Source organism: Prionailurus viverrinus, chromosome F1 (assembly GCF_022837055.1).
Source record: "Prionailurus viverrinus isolate Anna chromosome F1, UM_Priviv_1.0, whole genome shotgun sequence".
NCBI classification, from domain to species: Eukaryota; Metazoa; Chordata; class Mammalia; order Carnivora; family Felidae; genus Prionailurus; species Prionailurus viverrinus.
The window spans coordinates 21,826,263-21,845,855 of NC_062577.1; the positions used below are offsets into that span (position 1 = coordinate 21,826,263).

Below are 19,593 nucleotides of genomic sequence, written 5' to 3' on the forward strand. Positions count from 1 at the left end.
CTGTGTCTCCCTCTCTCTGACCCTCCCCTGTTCATGCTCTGTCTCTCCCTGTCTCAAAAATAAATAAAAATGTTAAAAAAAAAAAAAAAAGGCTATGTGAACCACAGCTTTGTCCCCAGTAAAGTCTGAACCCCAGCTGGTTACAAGACATAGTCTCTTCTTTATTCTGGACACAGCATAAAGCGAGCTTTACCTAAACCACATATCACAGACATTTTAATCGGTGTTGTACTTGAGAGATGAGGTTGTTCAACTCACTCTTCTTACAAACAAGGGAACTGGACCCGGAAGCATTAAATGTCTTTCTCAGAGCCATTTGGGTGGGCTAGTCAGGCTGAAGCCAAAGTCATCCCACTTATTCCTTCAGGTTTCTCCTCATCAGTATTTCTTTTTTTTTTTTTAAACATTTTTTTCATTTTTGAGAGAAAGAGAGAGACAGAGCATGAGCAGGAGAGGGGCAGAGAGAGAGAGACACACACACACACAATCCGAAGCAGGCTCCAGGCTCTGAGCTGCCAGTGCAGAGCCCGATATGGGGCTGAAGCTCATGAACCATGAGACCATGACCTGAGCTGAAGTCGGACGCTCAACCGACTGAGCCACCTAGGCTCCCCCTCATCAGTATTTCTTACAGACAGCTGAAATCTCCCACTCTCAGAGGACTGGTTTAATGTTCAAAGTAAGTTTATTACTGCTTGTAGCAAAAGAACATTATGAAAACTCATATTTACCTGTAATAGCATTCGTGAGTCTTTAGGTACTTCTGTGGATCCTTAAATCTGGGAATAGTGAGGACAGTTTCACTACCCATAACGCTCTGCAGTGGCTTCATGATATGCATGTGTTTAGGACAGCCACCAGGAATTTAGGGACCCACGTGAGAGGCTACAGGTGGACCCAGCCCTCATGGAAAGAAATCTGAGTGCATATTTTGGGGGATTTCATGGACTAGTATGATGTGGAGATGATGTCTTTACATTTCTCCATTCCTCAAAGGGCTACTACCCCCAAGAGTAAGGCCCCTTCTCTTTACTTCTTTCAGAAAAACTCTCATGTCTCTAGGGGAGTTTTGGCAATTCTCAATTCAATTCTGAAAAATTCTGGCAAAGAAGCTACTAAAATTGAGACCTTGATAATTGGAAATAAAAGGGACGTGTTAAGATTAGTTTTCCTCATTCTTTGAATGACTTGAAATGTATTACAGTGGGTATAAACTCAAAGCATAGCTATTATTTAGTGCCCATGAGATAAGAGCAGTATCACCCCACTTTTACAGATGAGGAAACTGAGACATAGGGACCAGGCCAAAGCAAACATTTAGTAAATGATCGTCAGGGAATAGACTTAACGTCTGCTGAAAAATCTAACACACTTGCCAAACTACCTACCTCCTACCTCTGAGTCTTATATGTTTTGGGTTTAATTCACCTTTGGCCTCCAGAAGAGCAACGTTTTGAACTTTCCTTTCTCAAAAGCAGGGCAAACATGTCCACCAACAAAAGAAACAAAGAGAGGGTGAAGTCACTGCACATGGCTAAGTTTTGAACGTAACTCTGTTTGGATGATATGATTTGACTTGATATGAAATATAAACAAACCTTCATCACGGTTTTCCCTATTTTCTCCACTCCTTATTCTAACTGAAACTTTGGTCCTTACATTTACTTAACTTTCCATACAGCCTAAGATAAGACTTGTGTTTCTTTTCCTTCTTCTCTTCCTGCATTAGATTTTCATGATCAACCTCAAGCGCAGAAAGGACAGACGGGACCGGATGTTACGCACCCTGTATGAGCAGGAAATTGAGGTCAAGATTGTCGAGGCTGTGGATGGAAAGTGGGTTGGGTTTTTTGTTGAACCCTTGCAAATGTGGTTAGAGCAAAGTGTCCAAACTTGGGTGACATGAAGAAAATATGAGGAATAATGCATAACGAAAGAAAATAATGAGGACAAATGCATAACGATCTGTATATCCTGTTGCTTGAGATGCTTGCCATAGCCTGCCTGGGCTGATCACATTTCCCAGGAGTATGTCAGGAAAGTCACAATGGGAACTTGGTTGAATTCCTTCAAGAGTTTTGTTATTGCTTTTGTTGATTATTTTGTTTTATTTTGCTTTCCTTTGTCCTTTTATTTGACACTTTAGTTCAAGGCATAGATTTTTGCAAAATTTACATTCCATGTTGTATGTTAGTTTGGCATATGAATGGCTCTAAGGAGTATGGCTAGAAGCTATTGTGAAGTTTCTTATCACTTCTGGAGAATTTCATCAATGTTTCTCAAAATGTGGCCTGGATACCTGTGTCAGAATCCTTAGGGGATGGTTAAGAGAAGAGCTTCCTGAGTCCCATCTCAGGGTTGCTTAATCATGATCTCAAGACTGGGACTAGGAATCTGCATGTAAGAAGCCTCAAGGTGATTCTTGGGTAAGTTTGCCACATAAAATATAGGATACTCAGTTAAATTTGTCACAAATATTGCTTGGGCTTACTTATACTAAGAAATTATTTATTGTTTATATGAAATTTAAATTTGACTGGATATTTTATGTTTTACATGCTAAATCTTGCAACCCTGTTCTTTGGTGCACTAGAGTTTGGGAACCACTGCTTCAAATACCTAAGAGCCCAAGTTTTATTTATAGGCCACAAGGACCAGGGGAAACTAACTAGTTGAGTTGTGAGAGTTCTTTATGTATTTGGCATACAAATCTCTTGTCAGCTATATAATTTGCAAATATTTTCTACCATTCTATGTGTTATCTTTTCAGCTCATAATGGTGTACATTGCAACCCAAAAGTTTTTAATTTTGATGAAGCCCAATAAATATTTTTGTTGTTGCTTATGCTTTTGGTGTCATATCTAAGAATCCACTGCCAAATCAAAAGTCACAAAGACTTATTTCTATCTTTTCTTATAAAAGTTTTACAGTTTTATCTGATATATTTCCTACATATTCCATTTTTGCTCCATTTTGAGTTAGTTTTTATATGGTGTGAGGTAGAGATTCAGATTCCTTCTTTTGAACATAGTTTGGGCACCCCTGCACCATTTGTTAAAAAGATTATTCTTGCCTCCTTTGAATTGTCTTATCACCCTTGTCATATGTCACCCTTGATTTTCATGTGTTAAACCAACCTCACAATCCTGGAATAAATCCCACTTGGCCATGGTGTACAATGCTTTTTATACATTGCTGGATTCTGTTTGCTAGTATTTCCTTGAGAATTTTGGATCTCTATTTAAAAGGAATATTGGCCTATAGTTTTCCTGTGATGTCTTTTTCTGGTTTTGGTATTAGTATCAGGATAATACTGGCTTCATTGTTCCCACCTCTTCTTTGGAAGAGTTTTGAAACTTTTTGGAAATTTTGTGAAAGATTGGTGTTAAATTCTTTAGGTGTTTGGCAAAATTCCCCAAAGAAGCTAGCTGATTGTGTGTCTTTCTTTCTGGAAAATTTTATTACTAACTCAGCTGCTTTACTTTTTTAGGTGTATTCAGAATGTCCATTCCTTTTTGAGTAGTGGTTTGTAACTTTCTAGCAATTTGTCAATTTTATCTAGGTTATCTAAGTTGTTGGCATACAGTTGTTCATAGTATTATCTTAAAATCCTTATATTTTGATAAGGTCAGTAGGGAGTTGCCCACTTTTTCGTTCCTCATTTTAATAATTTGAGTCTACCTTTTTTTTTTCTTGATCAGCTTAGCTAAATGTTTATCAATTTTGTTGATCTTTTCAAAGAACCAACTTTTGTTTTTGTTGATTTTCTCTTTTGTTTTTCTATTCTCCATCCACTTATTTCCACTGTAGTCTATATTTTTTCCTTCTGCTTGCTTTGGGTTTAGTTTGCCATTCTTTTCCTAATTTCTCTAAATGGATTATTTAGATCAGATTATTATTTGAGGTATTCTTTTTTAATGTAGGCATTTATAGCTATAACTAGCCCTCCAAATACTACACCAAGCCCATCGTGTAAGTTTTGATATGCTGTGTTTTCATTTTCATTTATCTCAAAACATTTTTTCATTTCCTTCGTGATTTCTTCTTTGACCCATTAGCTATTTAGCAGTGTGTTGTTTAATTTCACATATCTGTGAATTTTCCAAGCTTCCTTTTGTTATTGACTTTTAAATTCATTCCGTTGTGGTTGGAGAACATGCCTTATATGATTTAAATCCTTTGAAGTGTATTGAGGCTTAATTCATGATCTATATGTTTTTCATGGTTTTTCTTAGAGAATGTTGCATGTGCACTTGAGAAGAAGGTGTATTTTGCTACTGTCAGGTGGAATGTTCTGTAGATATCTGTCAGGTCTGGCTGGTTTGTAGTATTTTTAAGTCTTCTCTTTATTTGTTGTTTCCTGCCTAGTTGTTCTATTCATTATTGATAGTGGGTGATTGAAGTCTCCCTGTATTATGGTTGAGTAGTCTCTTTCTTCAGCTTCTCAGTTTTTGCTTTATGTTTTTGCTCAGTTGTAAGGTGCATATATATTTGTAATTTTTGTCTTTCTGATGGATTGATTTTTTTTGAAAGAGAGAGAGAGAGAGAGAGAACAAGAATGAGCAGGAGTGGGGACAGAGGGAGAGGGAGAGAGAATCTCAAGCAGACTTCACACCTAGCACAGAGCCCAACGTGAGGCTCAGTCTTATGACCATGAGATCATGACCTGAGCCAAAATCAAGAGTCAGACACTTAATTGACCAAGCCACTCAGGTGCCTCAATTCTTTTTTTTTATTATAAAATGTTCTTCCTTATCTCTAATAATTGCTTTTGTTTAAAAGTTTATTTTGTCAGGTATTAATATAGCTCCTGCAGCTCTCTTGTGGTTACTGGTTACATAGTATATCTTTTTTCATCCTTTCACTTTGAACCTATTCATACCTTTAAATCTAGCCTGTCTCTTGTAGACAGCACAGTTGTCATGTTTTAGGACATCATGTTCCTAAAAACTCATTCTGCTAAGCTCTGCCTTTGATTGTGGGGTTTTATCCATTCATATTTAATGTAATTACTGATAAAGTAGGATTTATATCTGCCATTTTCCATTTGTTTTCTATATGTTTTACATCTTTTTATCCTTCTGTTTTTCATTATTGCCTTTTTGTATTAAAAAGATACCTTCTACTCTACCATTTTAATTCCTTTGTTGTTTCTTTTACTACATTTTTTTAAAGTTATTTTTCTCAGTGATTGCCGTGGAGATTGCAATTAACATTTTGATTTATAGTAATCTAGTTTATATTAATACCAACCTCCTAGAAGACAACATAGGGAATATGCTCCTAGACATCAGTCATGCCAATGCTTTTTTTGGGATTTGATGCCAAAAGCAAAAATAAACAAGTGGGACAACACGGCAAAAGAAACTATCAATGAAATGAAAAAACAACCCACCTAATGGAGAAAATATTTGAAAAATCATCAACTTATGAAATATTTGAAAATATTCATCAATATATTAAAAATTCTATATCTGATAAGGAGTTAATTTATACAATATATAAAGAACTCATTCAACTCAATAGCAAAAGCAACAACAACAACAACAACAGCAGCAACCAAACAGCTTGATTAAAGAATGGGCAGAGATCTAAGTAGATATTTTTCCAAAGAAGATGTAGATGGTCAACAGGTACATTAAAAGGTACTCAACATTTTTAATTATCAGGGGAATGCAAATTAAAACCTCAATTAGATATCACCTCACCCGTATTAGAATGGCTATTATCAAAAAGACAAGAAATAACAAGTGTTGACAAGGATGTAGAGAAAAGGGAACACTGATGGGCTGTTGGTAGGAATGTAAATTGGTGCAGCCACTGTGGAAAACAGTATGGAGGTTCCTCAAAAAATTAAAAATAGAGGGGGGTGGGAGGGAGGGAAGGGTGGGTGATGGGTATTGAGGAGGGCACCTTTTGGGATGAGCACTGGGTGTTGTATGGAAACCTATTTGACAATAAACTTCATATATTGAAAAAAAATTAAAAATAGAGCTACCATATAATTCAGCAATTCTACTTTTGAGTATTTATCCAAATAAAATGAAAAGATGAACTCAAAAAAAATGCACCCCATGTTCATTGCAGCATTATTTACAAGAGCCAACCTAAGAGTCCAACAGGTGAATGAATGGATGTGGCACATATAAATATATACAATTAAATTTTATTCATCCATTTGAAAAGGAAGCCATCATTTTTAACAACATAGATGGATTTTCAAGGCATTATGCTAAGTAGAATAAGTCAGACAGGAAAAGACAAATACCATACATATGGTCTCATTTATATGTAGGAAGGATCTAAAGAGGAAAAAAAAAAAACCAAATTCATACATATAGAGGACAGATTGGTGATTCCCAGAGGCAGTATTGGAAGGTGGATGAAATGGGTAAAAGGGGTGGAAAGGTACAAACCTTAAGTCATAAAATAAGTCATGGAGATGTACACCATGATGAGTATAGTTAACAATACAACAATATTGTATTGCATATTTGACAGTTGCTAAGAGAGTAGATCTTCAAAGTTCTCGTGATCACAAGATAAAAAAGTTGTAACTATGTGAGGTGATGAATGCTAAGTAGACATTGTGTTGATCATTTCATAATATATACAAATACCAAGTCATTATGGTATATGCTGGAAACTTATGTTATATGTCAATTATATTTCGATAAAAAAAGCAACTTAATTTCAGTGGCATACAAAAACTTAGCTTCTTATATTGCTTCCTTCTTTTCCCCCTCTTTTGTTCTATTGTTGCCAAACAAATTACTTCTTTCTACATTATATGCCCGTTAACACAGACTTATATGCAGCTTTGATTTAAATCAGGTAAGAGAAGAAAGAGTTATAAATGAAAAACATGCTGTCATTTATATTTACCTATACAGTTATATATCCCCATGCTCATTATTTCTTTATATGGATCCTTATCACTCTCTAATTTCCTTTCATGTTGGCATGAGAACTTCTTTGGCATTTCTGGTAGAGATCTGCTAGTGATGAACCCTCAGTTTTTGTTAATCTGGAAATATTTTAATTTATCCTTCATTTTTGAAGGACAGTTCGAATAGATACAGAATTTTTGGCTTTTTCAGGTAGCACTTTCAATAGGTCAACCTACTGCCTTGTGGGCTCCATGGTTTCTGAGAATCAGCTGTTAATCTTATTGAGAATACTATATATGTAGTGAGTCACTTCTCTCTTTCTGCTCACAAGATTATCTCCACTATTTTTGTTCTTAACCTTTTTTGAAAAAAAAAAAAACATCCAAAGGAAAGATACTGTACATAGTTCCTTCCTGTCTTCATCCTCTTTAGTATTTAATGCCATTAGCCACCTTCCTTCATTAGGAAAATACTTTCTCAAAGCTGTCAAAAACCTGGTGATACTTAGAAGTACATTGGCAATTGTGAAGGATACACTATGCATAACATACCCTCTTGTCTTCCCAAAAGCTTGTAATGCTGCCATGACACATTAACCCTGATGAGCTCCTGAGGATTGATGGGAAACCTGAGAAGTCTTCCTCAATGTGCAGAAAGGCTCTGGGGAACATCCGGAACGCTCTCTTTCTGCCTTTTGAGGTGGGGACATCTCAACTTGTTGATTTTCAGACATTGTCTCTCTCATGCAGGGCACTTAACACAAGCCAGTTGAAGGCCCTGAATATTGAAATGCTGCCTGGATATCGAGATCCCTATTCTTCCAGGCCTCTAACCAGGGGTGAAATCGGCTGCTTTCTTAGCCACTACTCTGTCTGGAAAGAGGTAAATAATGCTTGCTTGCTTGCTTGCTTGCTTTATTTATTTATGAGAAAGCATGAGCAGGGGAGAGAGAGAGAGAGAGAGAGAGAAAGTAAGTCTTAAGCAGGCTCTGTGCTTAACGTGGAGCTCAATGCAGAGCTCAGTCCCATGAACCTGGGATCAGGACCTGAGCTGAAATCAAGAGTCAGATGCTCAACTGACTGAGCCACCCAGGTTCCACAATGATGCTTTATTTAGATATGCATTTTTGTAATGAGGAGGAAGGAGAGTGGGACTTTGTAGGTGAGTTCGGGCCAGATATGAAGTGGACCCATAACTCTTCTAGAAGTATGCTTGGAGGTTTCTGTTGCCTTCTGCCTCTCTCTGACATAGGCCAGCAACAAACAGGCAAGGGTAGCCTTATTGCCACTGGGATGATGACAGGGGAACATGCCATTTTTCAGGAGGCTACGCTTCTATTGATGCATCCTTATCCTTAGTAGGAATGCCTGGTATTGTACGTATCCAGCATGCCATTGTTTATTAGATGATCTCATACGAGGCGTCACGCAGAAATCATATGAAGTGGATCAAGAGGCCTGGACCCATTTTACCCAAGAGAAAATAACTAAATACTTAAAGATATTAAATTAAATATCTTCACAAGAAGTGGCAAAGCCAGGACTTGAAACCATGGCTTAGAGAACAGACATTGATGGAGGGAAGGATTGGTGTGTGGGGTCTTGATTAAGGGTCAGTTCCCACAAGAAAAGAGAAAGTCCCTAAAGGAAGGGCCTCTGAATGCCTTCTCTCTTTGAATAATCCAGTCTATGCTATCTTTTTTTTTCTGTAAAATTTAAGTGAAATGTAATAGATATGTATAAAATTATATAGAGCGTAAAATACAGGCCAATGAAATTTCACAAACCGAACAACAATACAGCCATGCTAACTGGTACGCAGATCAAGAAACAGGTTGCCAGCTCCCCAGAAGCACCCTCTCTGTATTTCCCTCAAGGGAACAGTCCCAAGGATAATCACCATTCGACCTCTAATAGCATAGAATAGTTTTGTCTGCTTTTGTAGTTTTGTTTATATGCATGGAACTACATAGGGTATTGAGGTATATCCTTGCAGTATCCTTTCATTTGTGAGATTCATCTGTAACATTCGTTTAATTGTATATCATACATTCTCATTGTTGTAAGTAAACACCCCGTTTATGTAACCATTCAGCTATCGGATGGCATTTGCTTAGATTCCAGTTATGAGCTATTACCTACTGTGCTACTATATTCTTGACTTTTTAATATGTATTTACCTAATAAAAAATAGATATTGGACTTCTCATAGGGTATCTTCCCACTGATGGCCTTTACAGGTAATTGACCGCGAGCTGGAAAAGACTCTTGTTATTGAGGATGACGTGCGCTTTGAACATCAGTTTAAGAAGAAGCTGATGAAGCTGATGGATGACATCGACCAGGCTCAGCTGGACTGGGAACTGATGTGAGTGACAAGACAAGCTTATCCTAGAGCACTGAGAGGACACAGTCCTTTCCAGGGGGGCAGCGGGCCCCACCTCCCCAGTTGATAGGAGATACAGCACAGCTTTCCACTTTCCTGGTTTTCTCTCCATAAATGTTCCCAGAAACAAGGAGTGGAGAACAGACCCTGGTTTCTGCATCTATATACTCTGCAGGCTGAGAAAGAAACTATGGAAGACGGTTTGCGAAACCTGGAGACTGCCTGCAGGTCAGGGGTCTTCAGATTGAGTGCTCACATGGGAGCACGGCAGAAATCCCACCAGCGAGGCAACAGATGCACAGAGACGTGTGAAAAGAGAGGACGAGGCATTCATTCAAGGGCAGGAGTCCTGTGTCACACTTGAAAGCAGGTTTCCTCTGTAGCCTCTGACAGTATGGGGGCTGAAGGTCAGCCTAAGAGTGCCTCTCTTGGGAAGGGCAGTGTGCAGTGTGGACAGTAAGAGCACTGAGCTGGGTTTGATGGAGGGTCAGAGGCTGCCTTAGGAAAACCAGCTTACCAGGGTAATGCTGGTTCTGAGTTGACATGTAGTCAACGCTTTGGTAGCTGCCTCTGGGAATTAAGTCTCTCTCTTTCTCTCTCTCTCTCTCTCTCTCCTCTATTTCCCTGTCTCCCTCTCTCTCCCCCTTCTCTCTCTGTCTCTCCCTCTCCCTTCATTTTCTTTTTAAACCAGATGATACTTTTTACTTCTCTCTAATGAGGCAGAACGTTCCCAAGCATTACGTTGGCTTCCCAGCTGTGTGTCAAAGGCAATTTCATCAAATCAAAGCCTGTTCATTTGGAGTGGCAACAGGCAAGCTGTCCTTACTCCTCCCATCCTCAGAGGGAAACTTAACTATGGGCCCAGCTGGAATACTTGTCCTCTCAGAAAACATACCATTCTGAGCCCAAAAGAAACCTAGTGATGGATGAACTAATCCATGGGGGAATAGACCCAGAAATCAGTATGGGTAATAAAAAGAGACTGGCTCCCTGTCAGATGTCAGCCATGTGATTAGATTCTGCACTGTCCCTTAGGATCCTTGTTTGTTCCTGTAATCCTCCAGAAGTCCTCATGCCTCAGCCTTTCTGAGTCTATAGCTCTCCAGCCTGTGACTACGCCTCATAGGCATGGAGCCTGGAAGCCATTTTATACTCACATGACCTGCGAAGGCGACTTTCACTTAAGCCTCAGAATCAGAGGACTCAACCTGGGGAGTCCAAGGCTTATGACGGGCACATGTCCTTGTCCACTTGTAGTTTAGCTGGTATATTTCTTGGGACCAAGTACCAACAGATCCAAGAAAGCGGAGTGGTTGGCTAAGGATATGGATACGGGAAATGATAGGGATACAGAAACAAAAATCTTTTCTAAATTTCACAGACTGATCAAGTCAAAATATTCCATTTATGTCAGTTATATACTATTAAAAATGGCGGTGGTTTCAATATTTTTGCCTATCTCTTTCTAAAATGAATATGTAAGGTATGAACTTTACTGAAACTCAAGATATGAAATCTGATAAGCTGTCCATGGCTGCTATGTGACATTTCTTCAGAAAAAGGAAATAGGAAATGGGAAGAGTAAACTAACCAATTGGAATGATCTAGGCAGTGCTGTCCAACAGTAATATAACCTGAGCCACATACATGATTTAAAATTTCCTAGTGATCCCATTCAAATGGTAAAAAGACATTAAGTGAAATTAATAATACATTTTATTTAACCCAGCATCTCTAAATATTATTACTTTAATATGTTATCAGTATTTAAACTATTAATGAGATAGTCTACATTGTTCTTTCTACCATCTTTAATATCCAGGGTGTATTTTATGCTTACAAAACATCTGAATCTAGATGCTAAGTTTTCAACTGCTACAATAAACACCTTCTTGTCCTACTGAAACGATTTTGTTAAAGGGAAAAAATATTTTACACATCTTCAATTTTATTTTAAAATCTCAACTTAAACTACGTAAAATGAATCAGTTGAGTAGAGACTGTCCTTCGGGTCACATCTCAAGTGCTCAGAGGGACTTTCTCTTCCATTTGATGGTACATGAGAGAAATTTAGACTCTTTAGTCTGAGGGGACAGTGGCTGAAAAGATATGGTGTTTGATGTCCTGAGAAGAACTGAGGTGGACATAGGCTCCCTCTACAAACCCCCGGATGTTTGGATAAGAGGAATCCTTTACACGATGAAAGAGATGGTTTAAAGGCAAAATAGAGGAAGTCGGCTTTACCTCAAGGCAGGAAGCAGGCACCTCCTGAACTTGCCCCAGCCAAGTGGAAAACAAACAGATTCCAGACAAAAGTCACGGATCACAGATCTGTGAGTAGACGACGGGAAAGTCGGAATGGCTAAGGGTATATCTTGTGTTGCAGAAGTTGTTTGAAGAGGACAGGACCTGCCTGGATGCTTTGTTCAGAACGAAGTGAGGGCAGAGCTAGGTGTGTGTGAGGAGGAAGCCAGGCAGGCTTTCTTATTCATTCTCCCCGGGAAAGACCCATTCGGGGCCACTCTGGTTCCCAGGTCTTTTACTGTAGACTGTTTCTTTCCCACAGCCTCTTCTGTCCTGTGTTTACCGCTAGCATCTGGAGAGCTGTCCGAAAAATATCGAAGGCTGAAACTCTGGGGACTTGAAAACAAAAAACTCAGGATTCCCACATCTGGCCTTTTTTGTCCATTTCCAACCTCTGTAAACACAGCTGGAAGTCCCAAACCCTCTTTGGGAAGTGATCTGTGAGATCTTGTAGTCTCTCTACAGCTCCAGCCAGGCTGGAACACAGCGCTAGACAAGAGCAGTTGGGATGTTGATAAACAGAGCCAGGAAAACGACCCCATTAATGGCAGGTGACAGTCACGGTTGGTGATGGGATGCATTCTGTGGCATGATCCATTTAATATAAGACACAGCTGGTCCAAGCTTTCAAAAGTATCTGTAAACCTGTGCACCGTTCTTACGGATGTCTAATATTCAAACTGGGATTTTCTCCTCCTTCTACTTCCTTTTAGTTATATTGGTAGAAAGAGGATGCAGGTGAAAGAGCCAGAGAAAGCAGTGCCCAACGTGGGAAATCTGGTCGAAGCTGACTACTCCTATTGGACGCTGGGCTATGTCATCTCTCTGGAAGGAGCCCAGAAGCTCGTCGGAGCTGATCCTTTTGGGAAGATGCTGCCAGTAGATGAGTTCCTGCCCATCATGTACAACAAGCATCCCGTGTGAGTCTCCCTGCACTGCCTGCCCGTCCCTTGGGCGCAGCCCTCTCACATATTCTGCTACTCAGCTTCTCAATAGTGCATGACGTTTTCTAAAGATGTACTGCTTTCCTAAATGATCTTTCTCTAATCATGACCCAGAGGGGCTGACTTGAGTGATTATCCCCTTTTACGGATACGGAAGATGAGGTGGAAACGGTGAGTTTTGCATAGGGGTCCACTGTCATACCCGGTGTGTAGTTTCACTGGAAATAATATGCTCGGTCCTCTCCTTGTTTTTGATCGTATTTCCTTAAACTCATACACCTGAAGGTGAAGGTCATCTTCCTAAGCACCTCAAGGTCATCAGTTCATTTCTCAGTCTGTCGTATGTACTTGTTAGCCAGGCAGGCATCCTCCTCCTTGCAGAGCTCACGGTCTGGTTGGGAATTCAGACTCACGAACAGTCCTCATGATGTATTGTGAGACCCACAATCATAGGAAATTCAGACCTCATGATATATTGTGAGACCCACAATCATAGAGATGAGTTAGAGGCTCAGGGAGGGTGGAGGTGGCCCCTGAGCAGGGCGTCTGTGGAAGAAGGCAGTGTGATGTTCACGGTTCCCACAGCACAGAAGCTTACTCTGACCTAGTGTTTATCAAAGGGCATGGAGATTGGTGGTTCACTTGTCCAGTCTCCCCAGTAAACTGTGAGCCCATTGAGACAGGGACAGTCTCACATCTCTGTGTCCTTAGAACCTAGTCCAAACTCTACACATAATAGCTGCTCAATCAGTGATTCCTAAATTCATTAATGGAGCAGGAGACCAGGTTCCAGCCTCAGCTCCTTCTCTCAGTTGCTGGGTGATCTCCTTACTAGATGAGCTTCATTTTAGTGGTTGAGAATTCCTGTCCCGTGTCTTGCTCATTCTGTCTCCTGTACTCAGTAAAGATGGAGCCCCTCACCCTCTTTGATGCAACTGACCTTATACCTACATCCTAGCAGGAATATGGAGGTCAACCATCATCCCTGTAACGGAATGAAAACTAACACCTATGGTACATGGACTGATTTAGGACCTAAGCAGATGTCCCCTCATATCTGCACAGGAGCCCTGGAGCAGGGGAGGGGGGGCGGTGGTGGGGAGAGAAGGCCAAGTCCTCCAACACTTGACACTCACAGGGAGCTGGGCTGCAAAGCCAAGTTGGCATGCCTGCAAACCGACACCATTTCATTCATCCCACCACTGCCATTCAGATCTCAGCTAATTTATTAATCCAGGAACAGGGCATTTGCCACACAGTGATCACATTTATCTATGACTGTGGTCCAACAGAGCTTAGCTCTTAACTTTTACAGCAAGACCTGAAGTCCATCTTTTAAACGAGTTCGTCCAAAGACAACAGAAATACCTTGACTGAAGTTTCTCTTTGTGTGTTTGTCTAGGTCATCTGAAATCGTTTAAAGAAACTTTTATTGTGTTTGTAGACTAAACTTTTCCACAAAAGACACAATTTTAAAAATAATCAAAGGCATCCATGACACTTTAAGAGATAAGCAGCAAGGCCCCTATGCTCTTTCCCCCAGTTCTCTAAGTGTCCTACCCCCTCACACACCCCTACTCCTGTTGTTTGCAGAGCTGAGTACAAGGAGTACTATGAATCCAGGGACTTGAAAGCCTTCTCGGCAGAACCCTTGCTCATCTACCCCACACACTACACGGGCCAGCCAGGCTACCTGAGTGACACAGAGACCTCGACCATCTGGGACAATGAGACAGTGGCCACAGACTGGGACAGGACACATTCCTGGAAGTCCCGGAAGCAAGGCCACATCCACCGCAATGCCAAGAACACAGAGGCCCTGCCATCGCCAACCTCCTTGGATGCCATGCCTTCGAGGGACGAGCTCTGAGGGCTCCATGGGGGATTCACCACCCTTGGTTTTTTTCTATCGGGCTATTCATCTGTTTGCTCCAGTTTCTTTTAGTGGCCACAGTCATCTAACCAAAGTGGTCTGATGTAATTGAGCAAAGTTAATATATTCTTGACAGGGGAGGATAATAGGGAAACTTAACCCAAATTTCCTAGGATGGCTAGAAGATAGGCTTTATGGCAACCATCGAGATGAACTTCAGTGTAGACACCGAGCCCTTCAGCTTATTATCCAGATGATACTGCTTCCTACATTAAGGATCAACAGTATGGCCCAGAGACTCATCCAAGAGAAAAGTAATCACATCAGTAAGTGGGTGGGCAAGGTAGCCAAGCCACCTGACCACATCTGTTGGTCTTGTGGGTCCATTTTATATCATAGGTATGACCTTGAGAACTTGTGTATGTAATTGGGGAGGGGGATCAAATAATTTAAAATCAAAGTTATTGGGCTTTGGTTTAAAGGAATTCTGTCATAAGCCAAAGTTAGCTGTTCATCTCATTACCCAGTAGGGATGGGTGGGTATTTGGGTCTGTCTGAACTTGGCCTTGACTATCATGGCAGTTGAAGCTCTCATACAGAGATTTTGCCATGTGGGTATAGTTTATTAGATATTTGAAAGTTTGTGTAGATGTTTGAGAAAACAAGAACTCAGACTTTGGCCTTTTCTATTGTGGTCACTTGAGTTAGGATGCTCTATTTATGAAGATAAATTTAATATATAAGGGGTTAGGGCTGGTGTCTAACTTCTGTCCCCAGGGTCCCTGTGCTGCCACTGCACGTCACACTCTCCCCTCCACCCCCGAGCCTGGGAATGAATTGTGGGTGTAAGTTTTATGAGTCACTGTTAAGAGGCAGAGCACATTTTCAGGCCAGCAACTGTCCTTGCCTGAGTTTTTCTATTTTGAGTTATTTATTCTACAAAATGTGGGGGAAATGTGTGTAGGATAAGGCAGAGAAACAGATTTTTCAAGCTCTCAGAGCACCCTAGGGAGCAGTGAGTGTGCGATCTGGTTCTCCTGCATTTCCCAGCCTGGCGTTTTCAAGGGAGGCCTGTTGAGTGGGAGGGTCTCATCACCCGGAAACAAATGCTTCTCCGTTTCAGATGACAGACCTTGGTCAGAAACAGTGGACTGAGCAACTGATTTAGGCCAACCATGAGGGAGGCTCTCGTAGTCAGCATCCTGGGCAGATGACCTCTCTGCTCTCTTCACAGACTGATTTTCTCTAAAGTGCAGTGTTGGGCTACATCTTCCCTGCCAACTCCACAATCTGTGTTCCTCAGATTCTCATGATGGTTTGCCTCAGGTTTGCATTCCCCCCGCCCCGCCCCGCAAGCAGTGAAACTTTGCCTCCAGAAATACCCTCCCCACACCCCCCTTCCTGAGCTTCATGCTTTGGAGCAGAGCCCATGGGCAGGGCTGCTGCGTGAACCAAGCCTAGTGCTTCCTGGAGAGGGCCCCCAGGTTGCAGAACGAGGTAGCTTGTCTGCCAAAGAACACCAGCCTCAGCCTTCCTTCTTGACTTACTGCCCGTATTCTTCCACACTGATAGTAAGCAAGGAGGCTGAGGAAGGGGATCTCAGCCGACTTCTATCTTTACTGCTTTGACATACCTGTCAGAGCCTGACTCTCTTTTTTTTTTTCCTAGAAAAACAGAAGGAGCATCTGGGGAGCTAGTGAAAAACCCTTAGGTGATCCCTAAGGTTCCCTTGGGTATTTTGCATTTTGTTTGCATATTTGAGTGTGTGCAAGTGTGCCTGGCTTTCATGATATATATTTTTTAATAGGGTGGGAGGGATGTTGGGAGTGGAGAAAGATTGAGTTGACTTTTGTGTGGTTTTGTTTTAATAGAGAACATTTTTTTTTCCCTTTTACTGTCAGCTGGTCTGATGGGTTTATGGATTCTCATTCTTAAAAGACATTGGTCTTAAGTTCTAGAATTTTAGATTAGGACTGTTCTACTGTGAATAAAGTTCTGGCTCTGTTAGCCCAGACATTGCTTCTGCCTGCTCAGGTCTGGGATCCCAAGCAGCGCTCTTTTGTTGTGAACATTGTGATCTGCAACCCCACCCCCGCCATTTGTTTTTAAAAAGTCACCTCTTCAGCAATTCAGGGGCTCCTTGACCTCATTGTTCCTGCCTCCACCCTAGTTTTACGTCAAGATATTTGACCTTTGCAGTCACAGACCTTTGCCTCCGGCCATGGCACCTGTTCTTTGTCTCTATAAGTTAAACCCTGTCTGGATTCCCCCATGTGGATCTCCCCCTGGATCTTGGAAGCCAAGGCGGGATCTCCTGGATAGACGACCCTGACTCCAGCAGTGCTGGTGCTGCTGAGTGTGGACTGAGCACCTACAATTTGCAGAGGACACATGGTGTGGGCCTTGCTTTGGGTTCCCTGGGGCCTGCTGCAGGAACTCTGGAAGAGAAGAAAGAGCCGGCATCCCAGCATCCTACACTGTCTATCATGCTGTGTCGTTTCAAGGAGGGGAGATGATAAACTACTTGCCTTCTAGAGCTCTTTGTGAAAAATTAAAAAAAAAAATAGCTCAACACTATGATTGTTCACTCATTCCGCCAACACTGATCAATGGCCAACGCTGCTGGAACTTCCAGGTCTGCCCTGGACCAAGGATGTTGGAGGCCGGAGATAGCCAGTGCTGCTGCTCGCCCCCATGGCAAACGTGGTCACTGACCTTCCTGTCCACTGGGAGTTGTTTTAGACTCCTGGGTAGAGGTGGGCAAGCAGAAAATTTTTCTAGGCTACAGAAAGACAGGCGTCCCCAGTGGGAGAGTGGTAAGGGAGGGTCCATCTTATATTTTTGTTCTATAGGCCAGTCTAACCATTCATTGAAGACACTGGCTGGTTTAAGGCCAAAGAACTTTATCCCAGGGCAAGAAAGAAAGAAAGAAAGAGAAAGGAAAGGAAGAAAAGAAAGAAAGAGAAAGAGAATCCATGCTGGTATCTCTGACCCCTTGAATTTCAGATCAAGCTTCCCCCAAACCAGGTATGAGCACTGCCTTGTTTCAGGCCCTGTGCTGGGAATCTCAGAGGACGAGGAAGGATCCCTACTGCTGGGAGGTCCGCAGTCCAGTGGGGCAGCCAGGGAAGCAGGAAGGCTTTATTTCAGGGACAGGAAAGAAATGGGCTGTAGGACCTCAGCCCAGTTCTGCCAAGGAAGGCTGTTGGGGCAGTTTTGCTGGGAAGATGGCTGGGGAGGTGACAGTCGTGTTGGCTTTGGGGGCCTGAATGGGCATTTGTACAGGGAGGAAGGTTGGGTGTGGCACATGGTTTCTAGGCACTGGTTTCAATGCTTTCTAGGCACTGGGAAGGTGTGCAGCTGGGAAGAAGTCTGCTGGGATGTGATGGGGGATGGGGATGTATTGGGGTTGGTGACGGGAGACGAGATTGAGACCTGATCATGATGGCAAGGTAAATGAGCTGCCCTCCCTCCCCGGTTATCATATGTCATGAATGCAGAGGCCATTGTTTCTGGGGGAATTCTAGGTGTGGTTACTGACAGCAATGCAAAAGTTTGCAGTAAAATGTTGGTGTCTAAAGAGAAGTTCCTATTCAGTTACAAACTTGTGGGTCTTTTCCCTTTTGGTGAAATAAAATGTAAAGTAAATGTGAGTCTTCCCAAGAGACGTCTACAATGTGCTTTTGAGACGTTCTCTCCAAGTAAACAGAGTGGGAGAGAGAGAATCCAGAAGTCATATCCATTGGTGACAAGAAATCCATTCACCGAGGAGTTAAATAACGACAAAGTGAGAATTAAAATGAGGCTGGTCATTCGATAAGAAGGTACCACGTCACAGTGACATAGGAAATAAAAAATAAGAAGCCTGGGAAATAATCATTATGCCCATGTTTTATGTTCTGTGGTGAGGTTTATTATTTCAGAGAGAACGTTCCTCCCACAGGACATTCTGATTAAATATGGCCGGGGTGGGGGGAGGGCCAGGCGGAGAGGGCTTGGCAGGTGAGCAGGCTGATGGCAGCCTTGAGTCAACCAGTGGCAAGGAGACAAGGATGAAGAGTCGGACTGGACTTATGGTGGCCACTGCGTCCTTTTGGCCTGGTTGGAAAAGAGAGAAAATGATGGTGGTTTTAGTGCATTGCATTATAGTAGATTACAAGAAAATGGTGCCTCCTCTTATCATGAGCACAGGACAAGAGGATGTGGCTTGAATCACAGCGTGAAGACTTTAGGTTGAACATGCAGGAAGAATTTGACAGAATTATTAAACACCAAGTGGGATTCCAAGGCAAGGCGCTCCATATTAAAATGTGCTGCTGGGCAGGAGAACGGTTTCCTTCTGCTGTGTGAATTTACCCAAACTAAAATGGCCTGTGTTTTTGCTTCCACCCATAGATGTATTAATACTTGGAGTGATCTTTGCTCAGGCCACTTGAGTGACACCAGCTGAGCTGCCCCAGCCCAAAGCCATCCTCCCATCTGCCCTCAAAAAGGGTAGAAAGAGTGAAGAATCGCCTCTGAGTATTGGTTTGTCTTTATTTTTAATTTGCTGGGTTTATTTTTATGTCCCTCCCTGTAGTTTCCTCAGCATGACTGCCTCTGGAATGGGCGTTTTAATAAAATCTCACGTCCCAGGGCATGTAGAGCGCCAGCTTCACAGCCCCCGTGAGTTCAGAGGGGGCTCCTCTGGTGTTTCTCCTTCCAGGGGAGGCTGGACAGACATCTGAGCTCTTGGTCATGGGCTAACTTGACTTTCAGAACATAGTGGACAGTGCTCACTCTCTCTCTCTCTCTCTCTGGTCCTCAGAAGAGCTTAGAAAATAATGACAAAGTGTCCTCTCCCAAAACAGAATTGGTGGTTTAGAGATTCCCCCAACCCCCCAATCCCCACCATCCCCCGCCCCCAACTTCTGGAATTGAGATGTCTAAATGCTGATGGTGTGGCTGCTTTGAAAACCTCCCACACTGACTGAAAAGACTTGAAGGAGATATTATTGTTCAGGCTGGGCCCAGGGAGGACACCACGCGGGGAATGTGAGGGGACAGGGGATTTGACTGGAGAGAAGAGGTGTGGCTTCCAGGGCACAGCACACACAGCCCAGGCAAGGAAGTGCAAGGACAGAGGGATAAGAGACAAATGCAGGCCCTGCAGCAGGGAAAGTGGGGCTGGGGAACCTGCCAGAAAAAGAAGGGAGG

At 42.1% G+C, this 19,593-nt stretch overlaps 1 protein-coding gene across 1 annotated transcript in view; it reads left to right on the top strand.

Annotated features, from left to right (window-relative positions):
* Positions 1-16,229, top strand: part of COLGALT2 (collagen beta(1-O)galactosyltransferase 2) — a 114,464-nt gene extending 98,235 nt beyond the window's left edge. The window contains exons 8-12 of the mRNA XM_047840101.1: positions 1,730-1,836; positions 7,641-7,773; positions 9,131-9,258; positions 12,294-12,500; positions 14,118-16,229. Of these exons, the coding sequence (XP_047696057.1) occupies positions 1,730-1,836; positions 7,641-7,773; positions 9,131-9,258; positions 12,294-12,500; positions 14,118-14,394 (852 nt within the window). The 3' untranslated portion in view covers positions 14,395-16,229. The remainder of the gene's footprint in view (positions 1-1,729; positions 1,837-7,640; positions 7,774-9,130; positions 9,259-12,293; positions 12,501-14,117) is intronic.
* The last annotated feature ends 3,364 nt before the right edge of the window (positions 16,230-19,593 follow it).